The sequence below is a fragment of the Onychostoma macrolepis genome, chromosome 09 (genome assembly GCF_012432095.1).
Source record: "Onychostoma macrolepis isolate SWU-2019 chromosome 09, ASM1243209v1, whole genome shotgun sequence".
Classification (NCBI taxonomy): Eukaryota; Metazoa; Chordata; class Actinopteri; order Cypriniformes; family Cyprinidae; genus Onychostoma; species Onychostoma macrolepis.
In genome coordinates, this window is record NC_081163.1 from 1,496,584 (window position 1) to 1,513,704 (window position 17,121).

Below are 17,121 nucleotides of genomic sequence, written 5' to 3' on the forward strand. Positions count from 1 at the left end.
ATATTTTCTGATTTATGAAGTGATAAAAATAGAAATCCAAAATCCCCTCTGTAAAAACCTTTAATATGTCAACAAAATCAAACAAAAAATCTGAACCTGGCTTCATCCAATGTTCAGATTTATCTTCTGAAAATGTATGCAAATGTGTTGGGTGATGCATAATTTGCATATTTAAACAAAAATAAGACTGCAATTTTTAATGCAATCAATCAACTGGGAAAGTATGACGACATCTATTACATTTTTTACCCTATTCACTTGTAGTGTCTTGTCTTAATTGGTGTTGGTGTATCTACCTACACGTGGGTGCTTGAGCTCAAAAACGCAGTGGGTTTCTTGCATGGCACATGTGTTCTCTGTTCTTCATTACATGTAGACGAAACATCCTAGTGGCTTGGCAGAATCTGTCTTTCATGTGCGTTAGTTGAGTTTCCCTCTGCAGAGTCTAACCAGAAACACCCCGGAGCCCTGAGCAAGGTCACGGGGTCTCCTGCCAGCCTGCAATATCTAATAAAAGACAAAAGGGACAAAATGGAAAACGGTAGGATTTGGCAACACACTTCTACACATAAAGGGTGTTTTCACAACGATGCCACAGAAGAGCCATTTCAGGGAACAGTTTTAATTAGTGTGAAGAACATTTTAATAGTCAGAAAAAAAACAACTTTTTTTCCAATATAAGGAACCTTTTGTCCAATGGAAAGTTTTAATGGATGATAAGATAATTGCTCCACCTTAAGAATGTCAACAGGTGATCATTTACTGTTTGACTTTGAAGAAGCGCCAATATAGAAAATTAAAACATTTAAAGCTGGTTTAGATTGTTTAAAATGATTAAAAAGGGATGCAGAAGTACTGGAATGATTGGATTGTAAACAAAAGACAAAAATCTAAACTCTAAATTCAAAACGCAAAATATTTAAATATTCACAAATAAATAAAACCAAACAAAACATGCAACAAAACCACCAAATAAAGACCCCAAAAGAGTGTATTTTTTCACAACGATGCCACAGAACAACCATTTTTGGTTCCTCAAAGCACATTCCAATGAACAGTTCTTAAAATAACCTTTTTTTCTTAATGCGAAGAACATTTTAATAGTCAGAAGAACTATTTTCCACTATAATGAAAGAACCTTTAGTGCAATGGAAAGATTCCATGGATGTAAAATTAAATGCCAGTGAAAAACCTTTGTTTTTAAGCTTGTACGCACATCAACAGTCCTTTACTGTTTGATTTCAAAACAGTGCCCATGTAAGCATTTAAAAGGTTAAAGTTGATTTAGATGGTTTAAAATGATTAAAAAGGGACACTGTAGAATCCAGAAATATAGGAACGATGGGATCAAAAACAAAAGACAAAAAACAAACGAGCGTTGTTGTGGGATGCAGAAGTATTGGAATGATAGAATCAAAACATGAGAATACAAACAAAACAAAACAAAAACAGTACAAATACAAAACAAAATATTTAAATAGGTACTCAGAAATAAATCAAATAGAACAAAACATCAAACAAAACCACCATCAAAACGCAAAACACTACAAATGTAATTAAAGCAAACAAAAACTAAACTAAAACAAATACTCTTTATGTAAGCAAGACTTAACCAGCACAGCAGAGAATGTAAATCACATGCGTCGAGATGAAAAGCGCACAGTGAAGGTCGCGTGAGAGCTGCAGCGAACAGAAAAGAGCAGCTGAGTACTGCGTTAATCTCCAGAACCGGTTCAGAGGAGAAAACGAGACACGTGAGACGCTGTCAGTCCTCAAACCCTCCTGCTAAACGACGACAAAGACACAAGATCAAAACACCAGAGGAATCTCAATCAGTGCATCAAAACATGCATGAAAACTTTTGATCATATGAAAAAATTATAATGCGTTATCAGATTTTCTCTCTCTCTGCATATTTCTTTAATGAATTTAAAAGTAAGATCCACAAAACACTGTTGATTGTCACTGTCCTTTGTTGCTCTTAAGACGTTTTGAAGGCTTCAGACGAATGGCATGGCATTTGTTGGAAAGCAGGACTGAATAGAAGGTTCTGGTTTTGACCCTGAGAGAAAGAAACCAGAGCTGAGCTCAAGAGGATTAACTCACATAGACAGTCAGGAACTAATCGATTGTGACATAATAGACCTGTACATAAACATAGTGAAAGAACATCACTGATGGATGAAGAGAACAGGGACAGAAGGTCACTGGATAATGGACTGAAATAACTGGACTTCAGCCTTGTTTCTGGTGTAAAAAGAGCTGCCAACATTTTCAGAAAGGAAACACAACACTGGCGTTCAGAACTCCCACAGCCTTCAGCGCTCAAATACTGTAATACTGAAGCAGCGATTCTAGAGATGCGCACTTGCAAAACACTGCCTCGTAAAGCTTTGAAACCTTTGCGAATCGCTTTTCAAACTAGTGATGGGGGCTTTAGAAGCACTGCTTCGTGAAGCTTTTAATATATTATACTTTAAATAAAACATTTCCAGTGGATTTGCAAAAGCAGTTTTTATGCATGTTTTGGCCTGGGTTTTTGTTGCATTTACACAGTGTTTGACGTCCCCATCGTAAGGAGATTTGTGCGCTTCGAAAAATACATCGCGGAGCAAAGAGCAAAGCTGACAACCTGCTGCCAGACAAAACAGAGCAGGTTACTTTTGGTATGAAACAGTCTCAGCTTTCATCATTTTGTAAAGATATTCAAACAATAAATACTGTTTTGTGGCTCTTTAATGTCCTGACAGATCGATGTCAAGCGGCACGTAAACCGATCATCTCTTCCTCTTTACTTGTTATAGCACAAAATAAACATGAATTCACATCAGAAGTATGTTGTTTCAAGTAAGGAAAGAAGTCAATAATACACACCATTTTTCAAGTTTAAGTCCACCGACGTAAATCTATTCTCCTGTCCGGTTTGTTTGTTGAACAAAATAGCAGATTCGGCTATGATTGGTCAGATCGCCTGTCAATCAAACCCTGCAAAGGATCAATTGATTCAAAGCTTTGAAAAGGTTCCTTTCTCTCATCACTTTTCCGAACTAGTACGACCCTCTCATTGCAAGTAAATCACTCGCATATGCGACTAAATCTTCACTCTGGGAGACTAAATGATGTCTAATATTAGCCAATGGCTAATAAATTCTCAGATTTTACTCACCAGTTTGTGAGTTGGAGGCTAAGTATGAGTTTAGCACAGATATATTTTCTCTTGCTGAACACTATGATTGAGCGCTTCAGAGTTTCACTCTCCGTCAAGCGATCTGTGCTATTTTTCAGTTCATCTCAATGGATGCGCAGCGCACCTGTATTTGGCGTACCGTGAAATATAGTGTAATCTTGTGTAAGTATATATGTATGTAAATATAGTGCAAGTCTTTTTCTATGTACACAAAAGGCCTATTTCTCTCAAATATTGTTCACAAATCTGTCTAAATCTGTGTTAGTGAGCACTTCTCCTTTGCCGAGATACTCCATCCACCTCACAGGTGTGGCATATCAAGATGCTGATTAGACAGCATGATTATTGCACAGGTGTGCCTTAGGCTGGCCACAATAAAAGGCCACTCTAAAATGTGCACAATGCCACAGATGTCGCAAGTTTTGAGGGAGCGTGCAATTGTCATGCTGACTGCAGGAATGTCCACCAGAGCTGTTGCCCGTGAATTGAATGTTCATTTCTCTACCAAAAGCCGTCATCAAAGGCGTTTCAGAGAATTTGGCAGTACATCCAACCGGCCTCACAACCGCAGACCACGTGTAGCCCAGGACCTCCACATCCAGCATCTTCACCTCCAAGATCGTCTGAGACCAGCCACCCGGACAGCTGCTGCAACAATCGGTTTGCATAACCAAAGAATTTCTGCACAAACTGTCAGAAACCGCCTCAGGGAAGCTCATCTGCATGCTCGTTATCCTCATCGGGGTCTCGACCTGACTGCAGTTCGTCGTCGTAACCGACTTGAGTGGGCAAATGCTCACATTCGATGGCGTCTGGCACTTTGGAGAGGTGTTCTCTTCACGGATGAATCCCGGTTTTCACTGTACAGGGCAGATGGCAGACAGCGTGTATGGCGTCGTGTGGGTGAGCGGTTTGCTGATGTCAATGTTGTGGATCGAGTGGCCCATGGTGGCGGTGGGGTTATGGTATGGGCAGGCGTATGTTATGGACAACGAACACAGGTGCATTTTATTGATGGCATTTTGAATGCACAGAGATACTGTGACGAGATCCTGAGGCCCATTGTTGTGCCATTCATCCGCGACCATCACCTCATGTTGCAGCATGATAATGCACACGGCCCCATGTTGCAAGGATCTGCAAGGATCCTGGAAGCTGAAAACATCCCAGTTCTTGCATGGCCAGCATACTCACCGGACATGTCACCCATTGAGCATGTTTGAGATGCTCTGGATCGGCGTATACAACAGCGTGTTCCAGTTCCTGCCAATATCCAGCAACTTCGCACAGCCATTGAAGAGGAGTGGACCAGCACTCCACAGGCCACAATCAACAACCTGATCAACTCTATGCGAAGGAGATGTGTTGCACTGCGTGAGGCAAATGGTGGTCACACCAGATACTGACTGGTTTTCGGATCCCCCCAATACAGTAAAGCTGCACATTTTAGAGTGGCCTTTTATTGTGGCCAGCCTAAGACACACCTGTGCAATAATCATGCTGTCTAATCAGCATCTTGATATGCCACACCTGTGAGGTGGATGGAGTATCTCGGCAAAGGAGAAGTGCTCACTAACACAGATTTAGACAGATTTGTGAACAATATTTGAGAGAAATAGGCCTTTTGTGTACATAGAAAAAGTGTTAGATCTTTGAGTTAAGCTCATGAAAAATGGGGTCAAAAACAAAAGTCTTGCGTTTATAATTTTGTTCAGTGTATTTTAAGATCAGTTAGTGTTAGTGTAAGTTTCTTTAAATCGAAACAACTCAGATTTACATATTAGTCTGGGATTAGGCTTAAGCCTTGTATGTAAAACCGGGGGATAATGTCATATTATAATGCTTGACTGACTGATGTTAAGAGTGTACTTTCAGATATTTAAAAAGCTGTACAGTGAATAATTAGGCTACACTTTGAAAAGGTTAGTTTCTCTTATCACTACTTGAATCTTGACAAGGAAGTAAATCAAGTTTACCTGATAACATCCAATGCAAAGACTCACTCAGAGTGTTAAAGAAAAGTCTCGGACATGTTTTTGACCTTCTTGGCGTCGGTGAACATTCGCGTTTGTTGCCGCTCATCTGCAGTGGCGGGAAGCAGCGCGTCACGTGCTTCAATGCTGATTCGCGCTCTTTTACGTCACGTGTAGATGTTATTGAATAAAATCCCCCAGCGCTAACACACTGTACGCTACGTTTACGTCAGAATTACTGTAATTATGACTTGTAAACGCGATCGCGAATTGTTAAACGAAATGCGTGAAATTATAAATTTTGTGAAATAACTTAAATTTCTATCGTTTCACAATTGTGACACTGTATAGAAAAAATGGCAGCAGTTTCAACAGTCAAATCAGCGATTCTCAAACTTTTTTTTAATCGCCCAAACTACTTTGGCTATCAAGTTAATATTTCAAGAATTTCTTCACACGTTCATCATTTTCTAATGGGTTAATAGTCAAATTACAGCAAGGTGAACAAGTATTTCATATATTTTTTAAATTATTTTGTTTGCTTTTATAGTGTTCAACGTAACTATTTTCTTTCTTTCTCACAGATCTGAGGTTCATCAAATGTTTTTCATAAACACAGGACTACAGATGAAGGAGTAGAGGGATTATTTTATTATTTAAAAGTATGTACAGGTTCTATCCAGGGAAATAACGGAACATATGACTATATGTACAATTCATTTTTTTTTTACATTATGTCTTTACAAGAAGTTGCCTTTAAAAAAAACAATGCCTTGCTAATACATGGAAAAAATACACACACTCACATACAAATAAAGAGTTGCAATACACACATAAATAAATATCAACATCAACATTCACTGACTGCCACAACAAATATCTCTACAGCCAAGAACATAAACAGTTTACATCATTTCATCAGAGAACACGCGTATGTAATCATTAATAAACAAAACACTCTCTGTTAATCTTTAATGAAATATTGCTAACATATTAATAAGAGGCAACAATTGGATGGATCGTTTATGCCCAATCAAAGGAACAGTTCAACCAAAAATGAAATGATTTAAATTACACTCATGTTGTTTTGAGTTATAAGGTAAGCATTTCCCAAAAGCGTCATAAGCCTTAGTAGATCGTCAAAAAACATTGGCACCAACGATCTCAGCAATCTAATTAGGCTTATGATGCTTTCGGGAAATACTGAATGGAAAAGAGCTGCATTAAGATTCTTCAGAAATGAACAGCATATGATTTTGCAATGACATGAAAGCGAGCAAATAATGACTGAATAAGTGAAGGTTTGACATCAGCCTTTGCTCTGTTAATGCTGAATGTTCTTTGATATCAAACTGATAAACTGCAGTTTCTCCACAGCTGCATCACACATTCTTCCATTAAAATATAACTCGATTTCATATAGTATGACCAAATTGCCAAGACTTACCTCGCCCATTGACATTAACTTTTTGAAATGGTTTAAATTCACGCATTAAACATTGCTGTTGCTTCAGTTATTTCATAATCAAAGTTGTTGCAATGAAAACCGCAGAGCTTGAGCGAGAGCACGAGGGTGAGGCGTTCAGAGCGGACGCTGAATATCTGTGGTTCCGCGTCTGTCGAAAGCTGCGATTAGCTGCACGTTGTGTTGCGTCTTCTTTTCATTTCAGTGTTTCTCAGCTGAAGACTTCTGATGATGATGAAATCGAGCTTCTGTAAAGAACAAAAACACATGAAAACATCAATGTGAAGGATCCATATGAAATATATTATTTTTTTGAGAATTTATATTGCACTGAAATGCTGAAAGTGACAATTCTAATCTGATTTTGTGGTCAGGATGCACCAGATCACATGGAAATTAGGTCGTTTTCCCAAGGTGCCGGACAGATACAATAATAATGCATTTCAAAATAAGACAAAAATGCAAATTAAATCAAACAAAAACAGTCCATCTTCAAAACACCAATACATAAAATAGAACAAAACATGAAACAAAACCACCATTAAAACACAAATAATGTAAATATTAAAAAAAAAAAATTCTAATGTGATTTTCATGTCGGGATGCACCAATTCACATGGAAATGAAGTTGTGTTCTCAAGATGCCGGACTGATGCAGTAACAATCAATGCTGGGTTAATTACTTACAAATTGAAGTCTGTTACTGATTACAAATTACATGATGAAAATTGTAGTCAGTAATGTAAGATTACTAATTTTAGGTAATGTATTCTGACTACTTTTGGATTACTTTTAGATTACTTATGACCTAAAATTTTACTTTTCAAATATTTTGTTTACCTGCATGCTAATGTGACAATTAACTGACATCAGAAAACTGTGAACAAAAAAGTTTGGGAATCCCTTCATCATAATATCAAATAATATGTAATCATGTAATCCATAAAAAAAGTAACTGTAATCTGATTATGAGCATTTTAAAACATAATATAATCTAATTACTGGGGTTGGGTATCATTTGAATTTGATCAATTCTGATTCCAATTCTGCTTATTGATTCTGATTTTTATCGATTCCCAGTTCCGATTCCAATGTGGTTTAAAAAAAATGAAGTCAAAAATATTTATGCTGTGTCTCTTTTTGCAAAACATTTAATTTCTGCTAAATACCATGAACAAAAATCAGCCGGCTTCATAAAAACTGGCCTTGATTAAGAGCTGTTTGTGCAAAATAGAGCTGCACAATTCTGGATAAATTGAGAGTTTTTTCAAATCTAGGTTGTAGTTCTCTCACAATTCTGAAGAAAAAAAATATTAGACAATTAAACAATCTCATGGAATTTATGAATTCAATGACTCAAGATTTACTTGTTTCATTACTGCATGAATCAGTGTTTTTGAATGAATCTCTTGAATGAATGATTCAAAGACAAATACATTTTTAACAGCCCCTTTTCGCCACCAAAAAATAAAAGATGTGCACACAAGAATTGATAGGTGGAATTGAAATTTTTAATTTTACAAGTATCCGATTCTAGAATTGGAATTGATTTTCGATTCCCAACCCTACTGATTACAAGTACTACATTTTTGGAATCTGATTACGTAATCCAGATCACATATAATCAGTCACTACCCAGCACTGATAACAATACATTCCAAGTTTTTGTTACTTTTGAACAATTGATCGTCAGTTGATGTTTAATGTAAAATCTGTGTCCTGAAGCAAAACCCCTCGCGGTTTCACACCGTCGCTTTAATCTCCAGAATCATGTTTGCTTACTTTGCTGAAGCGGCGGCCGGTCGGGTGTCTGAAAGATCTTCTTTGTCGCAGGTCCTTCTCCTGCCGCGGTGATCACCTGAACCTCTAACCTGTAGAAAGTGGCCGGCCGAAGGTTGGACACGACCAGAAGATTACGATCCTGGAAAACAACGCAAAATACACACAGCTTTTAGACTGAATCCTCAGATCCTTCACAAACAAGCCACAAAAAATGGTTTATACCCTACCGGTCAAAAGTTTTTGAACAATATGATTTTTAATGTTTAATGTTTTTTTTTTTAAAGAAGTCTCTTCTGCTCGCCAATCCTTTGAGCCAAAGTACAGCAAAAACAGTAAAATTGATATATTTTTACCATTTAAATATACTAGAATATACTTACTATTTTTCTGTTTGAATAGATTTTAAAATGTAATTTATTCCTGTGATTTCAAAGCTGAATTGTTACTCCAGTCACATGATCCTTCAGAAATCGTTCTAATATTCTGATTTGCTGCTCAAAAAACATTTATTATTATTATTATTATTATTGTGATGTTGAAAACAGCCGAGTAGAATTTGTTCAGGTTTCTTTGATGAATAGAAATAGATAGAAATAATAATAAAAGCAAATCAGCATATTAGAATGATTTCTGAAGATCGTGTGACACCGAAGACTGGAGTAATGATGCTGAAAATACAGCTGCGCATCAGAAATAAATTACAGTTTAACATATTCACATAGAAAACAGTTATTTAAATGGAAAAAATATTTTAAATTTGTACTGTTTTTGCTGTATTTTGGATCAAATAAATGCAGGCTTGGTGAGCATTAGAGAATTCGTTAAAAAACGTTAAAAATCATACTGTTCAAAAACATTTGACTATGATAGTGTATGTATATGAAATGACTATGTTATATAATATATATATTATATTATATATCTACGTCTGTATAATCCACTGGATTTTCTTTTTTCAGATTGTTCAAATCAGATTATTCCTGAAAGAAGCTCATGTTTCTCCAACATGTTTTGGCATGAAGCGTCGTCCAGCGCCTTCATTTTCATGTTTGTCATGAGCTCATTGGAAATCCTTCAGATTTACTCGTTATGAAGAATGAAATCATACATAAACATCAAAGATTCCACATCATTCATACACGAGTCCAATCTGATAATAATGGCGTGCCTCGAACCGGGCTTCAGAAAAGATCTGAGGAATCGTGTGGATGAGAACTGGACACAATTGGATTTGATGTATTTCAATCTGATTGAGTCGATTAAAGCTGAACTGTTTGTTCTCGGAGGAGAGCAGCCAGAGTTATTGATAGAAGTTTGACAGCGCTGATGTCAGACGAAGAATGAGCTCAAAACGACACTCCATCGCTGAGAACATAATAATAACTACCATATGAACACTAATAAATGATTTACTTCAAGATAAACCTTCCCATTAGAATTGGGTGATGTAGCTGAAAATGATATCCCAATCAAGTTCAAATATTAAATGCTATTAAATTATATTAACTCTATTGTATATTAAATGTAATGTTTTTATTATTTCATATACATATAATAATGTAATTTATATACTAATTTTTGAGAAATTCCATTTAAATATTAAATATTGTATTATCACTGTAATACAACGTAATATAAATTGGATTATGTTAGAAATGAATGAATATTATAATATATTAATTCATGAATATAAATAATATGAATAATTACATATAAAAATATAAATGATATATACATTGGTATTTAGTGATAATAAAATGTATTGTTTTTAATGTTATTTAATATATAATATAATTTATATATATTTTGAAATTCCATTTAAATATTGTATTGATATAATTACCATGTAAATTATTGTATTAATTATTTTATATATAAAATAATGAATATTATACTATATTAATGAATGAATTCTTATAAATAATTCTATATAAATAATCTTATAATTAATTCTATATAAATAATATATGCTTCCATGTAGTATTTTAATATTCTAATGTATGTAGTATTTAGATTTTTAATGTTATTTTATATATGAATTAATATAAATAATTATATATAATATATATTTATAAGTAGATTTTTATTACATAGTAGTTAAATTTATATCTATTTATCTATCTGTGTGTGTCACACAAATACATGTCCTACATAAATAAAAAGTAATATTTTATTTATGCATTATATTATTACTTAATATTATATGAAGTTATATTTTTAATGCCAACAAAACCGTACAAATACATTATGAAAATTTGATATATCACTCAACATTACTTCATCCAGAAAGCATCCAGATTCAGTCTGAGGTCTGTTTAGTAAAAGGTGACTAAAGGAGCAGCCTCCGTGCCTCATGCAGCGCTCCATTCATCAGCCGGACCCTGCGCTGGCGTTATGCACACAAGATGATTGTGTATCATATTTTACACTCTTGGACTTCAATATGTAACAGATTTTCCATGAGAGGCGCTCCGGTGAGAAACGTGGGCCAAGAACACGTAATGTAGTGTAATTTATGGGAGAACAGCGTGTGTGGAGACGACTCACAGGTGGCAGGATCTGAGACTGGGAAATGATGCTGTTGGGAAGGCTGTTCGGGCGGCTCGCACTGGAAACCTCCGCCCATGTGACCTGGAAGCCCGTGACGGGCTGAAGCGGCTGCGAACGCGACACCTTCCAGAGGAAACTAGCCGTCACGTTACCCTCGCGGAAGCTGAAGGACGCCGTCAGATTCTCAGGCTTCGCCAAAACCTTTGCCCGCGCTGGAGAGGTTCAGAAAAACATCAAATATATCAGGAGAACAGCAGAGAGTTCAGGCTCGGACCACACAAAATCACACGAAACACTTCAGGATCCCATCAGAGGTGCTCTGGCATAGTAGACACATGTGCGGAAGCGATCTGTCTTGCGTATGCGTCACTTATTGTTTACACCACCACGTGCCGGATGTTGTGAACGATCGTTTCATGTCTTTAGACCTCAATGTATCGTCACGAGCCGCAGGGTTTAATTTGGTTTTGTCTGTGTTTGTTTTTTTGACTCTCAAAGCCGTGAGTCCCATTGACTGCCATTATATGACTGACAGACTGCCAACGGTTTGAGTTAAAAATCTTCGTTTGTGTTCTACTGAAGAAATAAAGTCACCTACATCTTGGATGCCCTGGGGATAAGCAGACAAACATCAAATTTTCATTTTTGGGTGAACTATCCCTTTAACTAAGACGAAACACATTTTGAAAACTTTTTTCAGTGCTTGAAATAAAATATAAATAACTTATTTTGTTTCAGTTAGTTGCCAAGGCAGCATTTCTCAATTTCATTTTGTTTAAGTTGATTTTACTTAAAATATATATTTAAATAAAAATGAATAAAAACTATTTAGGCATATAAAAAATAATAACAATAAAAGTGAAAACTAACAAAATTAAGAAATTAAAAAAAAATTTAAATTAAAAGGGAAAGTAAAACTGATAATAAAATTAAAAGAAGTGAAAACAAAAAAATTACTAAAACTTTAACGTAAAATAGAAATTATAAAATTTATTTCAGTTTTAATATAATCTATAATAGTATATCAATGATAATAAAATACCACAAAAGAACACTCCATCTCAGTTTTATTATTGTTAATTAAAATGATCTGGGGGAAAAAAACATTTATGCAAATTGACAATTTATAAATGTTATCTAAAAATAAATGTTAGCAGAACTAAAATAATAATAAAAAACTTCAGTTATAGTTTCAGTAAATATTTCAGTTAGTTGCTAAGGCAACATTTCTAAATTTAGTTAGAGTTGAAGTACTAAAATTACTAAATAAAAAAAATAAAAACATTTTTTTTAAAAACCTAAAAATAACAAAACACAACAGAATTAATAAAACTAAAACTGAAATAAAATTACTATAAACTAAAAACAAAATCAAATGACAAACGCAACAAAATTATTAAAACCTTAACTAAAAATAAAATGAAAACAGAATTTATAAAATACAAAACAACTAATATGTGTGTGTGTGTGTGTGTGTGTGTGTGTGTGTACTGAAATAAAAATGTATAAAAACACAGAAATTTTATAAAAATGACAAAAACAACAAAAATACTAAAACTAAAATGATATTGTAAAATAAAAAAATAAACATTCAAAATATTAATAAAAACTATAATAGTAAATCAACAATACTAAAATAACACTGCTGGTACAATTTAAATGTAATATGCACCCATAATAGGCAATAATATAGTAACAAAAATGCATTGTCTCTTAAATAAACCAGATTTTTTTCCTCACTTTAATCCCTCAAATGGCATATTTCAAGCTGAATGCATGAACTGTATGAAGTTTATCCTGAAAACAAACACTCCTAATAAGTGATAAGCGTCTTCATGCTTACGTGTGTCTCCGGGACAAGCGATGGGCTTGACGCTCTTGCTCTGGAGAGTCGCGCAGGACGGCGTCAGGAAGCTGATGCTCTCATCTTTGGAGCGTCGTTTAGCGCTGAGCGAGTGAACAGTGACCCTGTACTTACAGGAGAACAGCAGACCGGGGAGATTGATGAAGTTCTCCTGCAAAAGAGAAGAAAAACGTTTATCAGAATGACCTGTGGAAGAATACAACCACAATTGTATATTTTATGAAGAAAACAATGGTGTTTGTTCATGCAAATGTCTCAGGTATGACGCTAACGTGTTGCATTAAGCAATAGACTCAAAACACAGACCTAAGCAACACTTAAAGATATGGAAGGCAGACGGGGTCAAAAGAATGCATAACCCCATAGCAACACCCTGGCAACCACCCACAACACTCTAGCTTTCCCTTAGCAACCACAACACTCAACAGTGACATTTAATATGCAAACAACGATCCCATTATCTTTGGAAAAGGTAGAAATGTAGTTTTCAGTCATGAAGCAGAAAGCGAATGCATGTTTCCTAGCAGCTAGCGTGCGGCTCGGGGCCACAGGTTCAGGCTCCGCTGGGGCCGCTCTGGGGGTTTGATAAATTCACTCCCGCTTCCTGGAAATGTGATTTTAATGCCTGTGTTTTCTTAGGCACTGGAGCACATTCTGAGCACATCATCTGAAACAACACGCGCTAATCAGCTACAGTAATGAAGAGAAATGAGCAGAACCCCTCATGAACACTAACACACAAACCTGAGTCAGTGATTTCTGCAGCGCTCCGCTTCGGTTGTGACTGCAGTATTCAGGCATCCACTGAACGTGATAACGGTTCACAGCAGCGTCTGCAAACCAAACATCAACACCACTTAAACATCTCACACGTTTAATAAAAGCAGCGACAAAACATCTCTTGATTATTTGAACTAGATTTTACTGGTTTTTACAGTAGATTACTTTCAAATTGTAATCCATTACTGATCCCAAATTACAAGACAAAAATTGTAGTCAGTTACATAATCCATAACATTACACATTTTAGGTAACATAATCAGACTACTTTTTGATTACTTTTAGATCACTTTTGATGTAACTAATTTTTCACATTGTTTTAAACAGGATAATCATATTGATATAAAATACAAAGAGAAATATTTTTTTTTCCCCCACAAAACTAATCGAACGACACTGTGTTTAGAAAACATAGGGGTCAAAAAAGTTCATTAATATCATTGTTATTTTTTCTAAATTGGACTAAAAATTATAAATATAAATAATAATATTAAATAATGATGATGATAATAATAATAATAATAATGAATTATTTTAATTTTCTAGTTTGTGCTTTAAAAAATGATTAAGATATTGTTTCAATCTGCATCTCGCTGTTTTATCATTTTTTCTAAATTAGACTAAATTCAAGAAAAATTAAATAAATATGCACTATAGCACTACATCGTCGTAAACCGAAATACTGACCTGCAGATATTTGCTAAAACACTTTAATACATGAAAAAATGACATATAGACACTTATGTGCATTAAAATCATTGTTATTTTTCTAAATTAGACTAGAAATTAGACAATAAATTAAATGATAAATAATAAGAATATCTATAAAATAAATAAAAAATAAATTAAATGTTAATTTTCTAGATATTTTTTTCATCCTGCATCTCATTGTTTTATCAACTAGTCATTACCAAAATTAGACTAAATATAAAATAGAAAAAATGTAAAATATATAAAATAATAAATACATAACAATAAATCAAATTATTTAAAATTCAAGATATTTGTCTAGTTGTCATCCTGCATCTTACTTTTTTTTTTTTTTTTTAATCAACTAGTCATTTTTCTAAATTAGACTAAAGTAAATAAAAGAAAAATGTGCATCAAGAAAAGACTGCAAGATGCGAGTTGCATAAGGAGTAAATAATCATAACATTTTAATTTTTGTCTGAACTGTTCCTCTCGGTTTCTATCTAGCGTTTATCATCATGAAGTACCTGCACGTGTTTATTGGAATCGGCATTACAGTGAACAGTTTCCTCCTGCTCCACGATTACAGAACATTAGCTGCGCTAATCAGCAGTGTTTATGCAACGCCTCCCGTTTATTATTCATCAAGCTGCGCCGTTTGGATGTCAAACGATACATTTCAGATTAATAATGGAGTTGGACGGGCTCCGGCCCTTCAGAGGGACTCTACTGCGGTCGGCCAGATAAAAGAGACTTTGAAGGAGCCGACGTGAAGTTTAGAACATTTCTGGAAGCAGAAAAAAGCAATCGCAGCTGGAGAAGAAGAAAAAATACTGAGCAAAATAAGTTCTGCATCCTAAAGCTGAAAAATGCTCCATCGCACGCCGTATTCAGAGGAACCATCTACTGAATTATTCAACATTTTCTACTTTGTGTGACATAAAATTAAAGACATTTTTGTCATCCTGCATCTCGCCATTTTATCTAGTAATTTTTCTAGACTAAATTAAAAATGTGAAAATAAATTTTACTTTAAAAAGCTGTCAACTAGCAATTTTTCTAAATTAGAAAAAAATTTAAATAAAAAATACATACATAAATATTTAATAATAAACCATTTTCTTGTTAGTGCTACAAAAATCTCAAGATATTCTGTCATCCTGCATCTCACTAGTTTATCAATTAATAATTTTGTCTAAATTACACCACATTAAAAATGAGACAATAAATGAAATAATAAATAAATAAAATCATTCCAAAATTTCTGAAATGTTCAAAATATTTTTTCATCCTGTGTCTCACTGTTTTATCAACTAGTCATGTTTCTAAATTAAACAAAATTAATACAAATTTGAAATTAAATGAAATAATAAATAATACATTAAGTTATTCTAAATTTTCTAGTTTGTGCAACAAAAATTTCAAGATATTTTTTTCTAGTCGAGGTAGTTTGCACTATGAAATGTTAAAGATATTTGTCATCCTGCATCTTGCTGTTTTATCAGCTAGTCATTTTTCTAAATTAAAAAAATAATAAAGCAATTAAATTATTAAAAAATTTTTTTAGTTTGTTCAATATAAATCAAAGATATTTTTTGTCATTCTGCATCTCACTGATCATAGTCTTTTTTAAAACCCAATTAGAAATTTTAAACTAAATTAAATAATACATTTAATTATTCTAAATTATTCTAGTTTACGCTATAAAAAATGTTGTCATCCTGCCTCTCATTCATTATTCAACTAGTTTCCAAAAAAAATAATAATAATAATGAATTCTTATCTCTAGCTGGAATATCTTGAGTGTGAGTGTGTGATTTTTGGCTGAAGCAGAAGTGAGATTAGTTCAGCTTGGGCTGCTGCTTTGAGTCCAGCAGAATAAAAGCGCTGAGCAGGATTTGAGTCAGCAGAAACACACAACACCTCTGAACCGAATCACATTAACAGCTCTGACTGTGACGCAGCACAGAAAAGAGGGACACAGCTCCAGCACCATTCAGAAACGAGTTAAAAAGTCTTATTTGAACTTAATTGCAATTTTAAAAAATGCTATATAAAAAAAAAAAAAAAAAAAATTAAACTGAATAAATTAAAATAAATGTTGGTGTAGTTTTTAATAATATATTTATTTTTCTTTATGGATCACCCATATACAGCAAATGCATTATTTCCAGAAACATTACGTGCTATTAATAATCAAGATGAAAAATGTAATTTTATAAAAGATATTAAATAAATTGACAAAAGACCAAAAAAAAAAGGAGAACACTTCATTTCCTAGAATGCTCTAATTTATTCCTAATTTGGTTAATAGATAAATATTTAAATGCTTATTAAAATTATCCAGTATTTAAATAAATAAAATTCAAGATATTTTGTCATCCTGCATTTCACTGATTTAGCAGCTAGCATTTTGAATGAGGATATTGAACTTATAGTGATATACATCTATGCATTCTAAAAATCATAAAATAATCAGTCAGCATAATTATTCTAAAACTAAAAATGATTCTAAAAGAGTTGTCAGCTGATTCAGAATTATTAAATTGACTCAGAGTTGTACTGTAAATTGACTGAAAAGGTTTGAACTGATGAATCACAGGAAGTTCGTTAGACTGATGTTGAGTGTAATTGACCTGGCTATCGGTAAGCCCCTCCCCTTAAATGCAGATGAGCCAATGGCAGCTGTGTATCAGTTGCACACGAACCAGCACTCGGACATCTTTAGGTTTCAGTGTCAGAGAAACACTGGAAGATCCAAAGCTTTCTTGGGTTTGATGGTGTTTATGCTTCAGAAATGGAAAAACGATGTGTCTGGGTAACACCTGAG

The 17,121-nt window shown here is 34.2% G+C and overlaps 1 protein-coding gene across 1 annotated transcript in view; it reads right to left on the reverse strand.

Annotated features, from left to right (window-relative positions):
* Positions 1 to 5,798: 5,798 nt before the first annotated feature.
* Positions 5,799 to 17,121, reverse strand: part of LOC131546736 (anosmin-1) — a 70,884-nt gene continuing 59,561 nt past the window's right edge. Inside the window, exons 11-15 of the mRNA XM_058786581.1 lie at positions 13,566 to 13,654; positions 12,801 to 12,972; positions 10,955 to 11,169; positions 8,408 to 8,546; positions 5,799 to 6,873 (exon numbers count right to left, since the gene is read on the reverse strand). Coding sequence (XP_058642564.1) covers positions 6,827 to 6,873; positions 8,408 to 8,546; positions 10,955 to 11,169; positions 12,801 to 12,972; positions 13,566 to 13,654 — 662 coding nt within the window. The 3' untranslated portion in view covers positions 5,799 to 6,826. The remainder of the gene's footprint in view (positions 6,874 to 8,407; positions 8,547 to 10,954; positions 11,170 to 12,800; positions 12,973 to 13,565; positions 13,655 to 17,121) is intronic.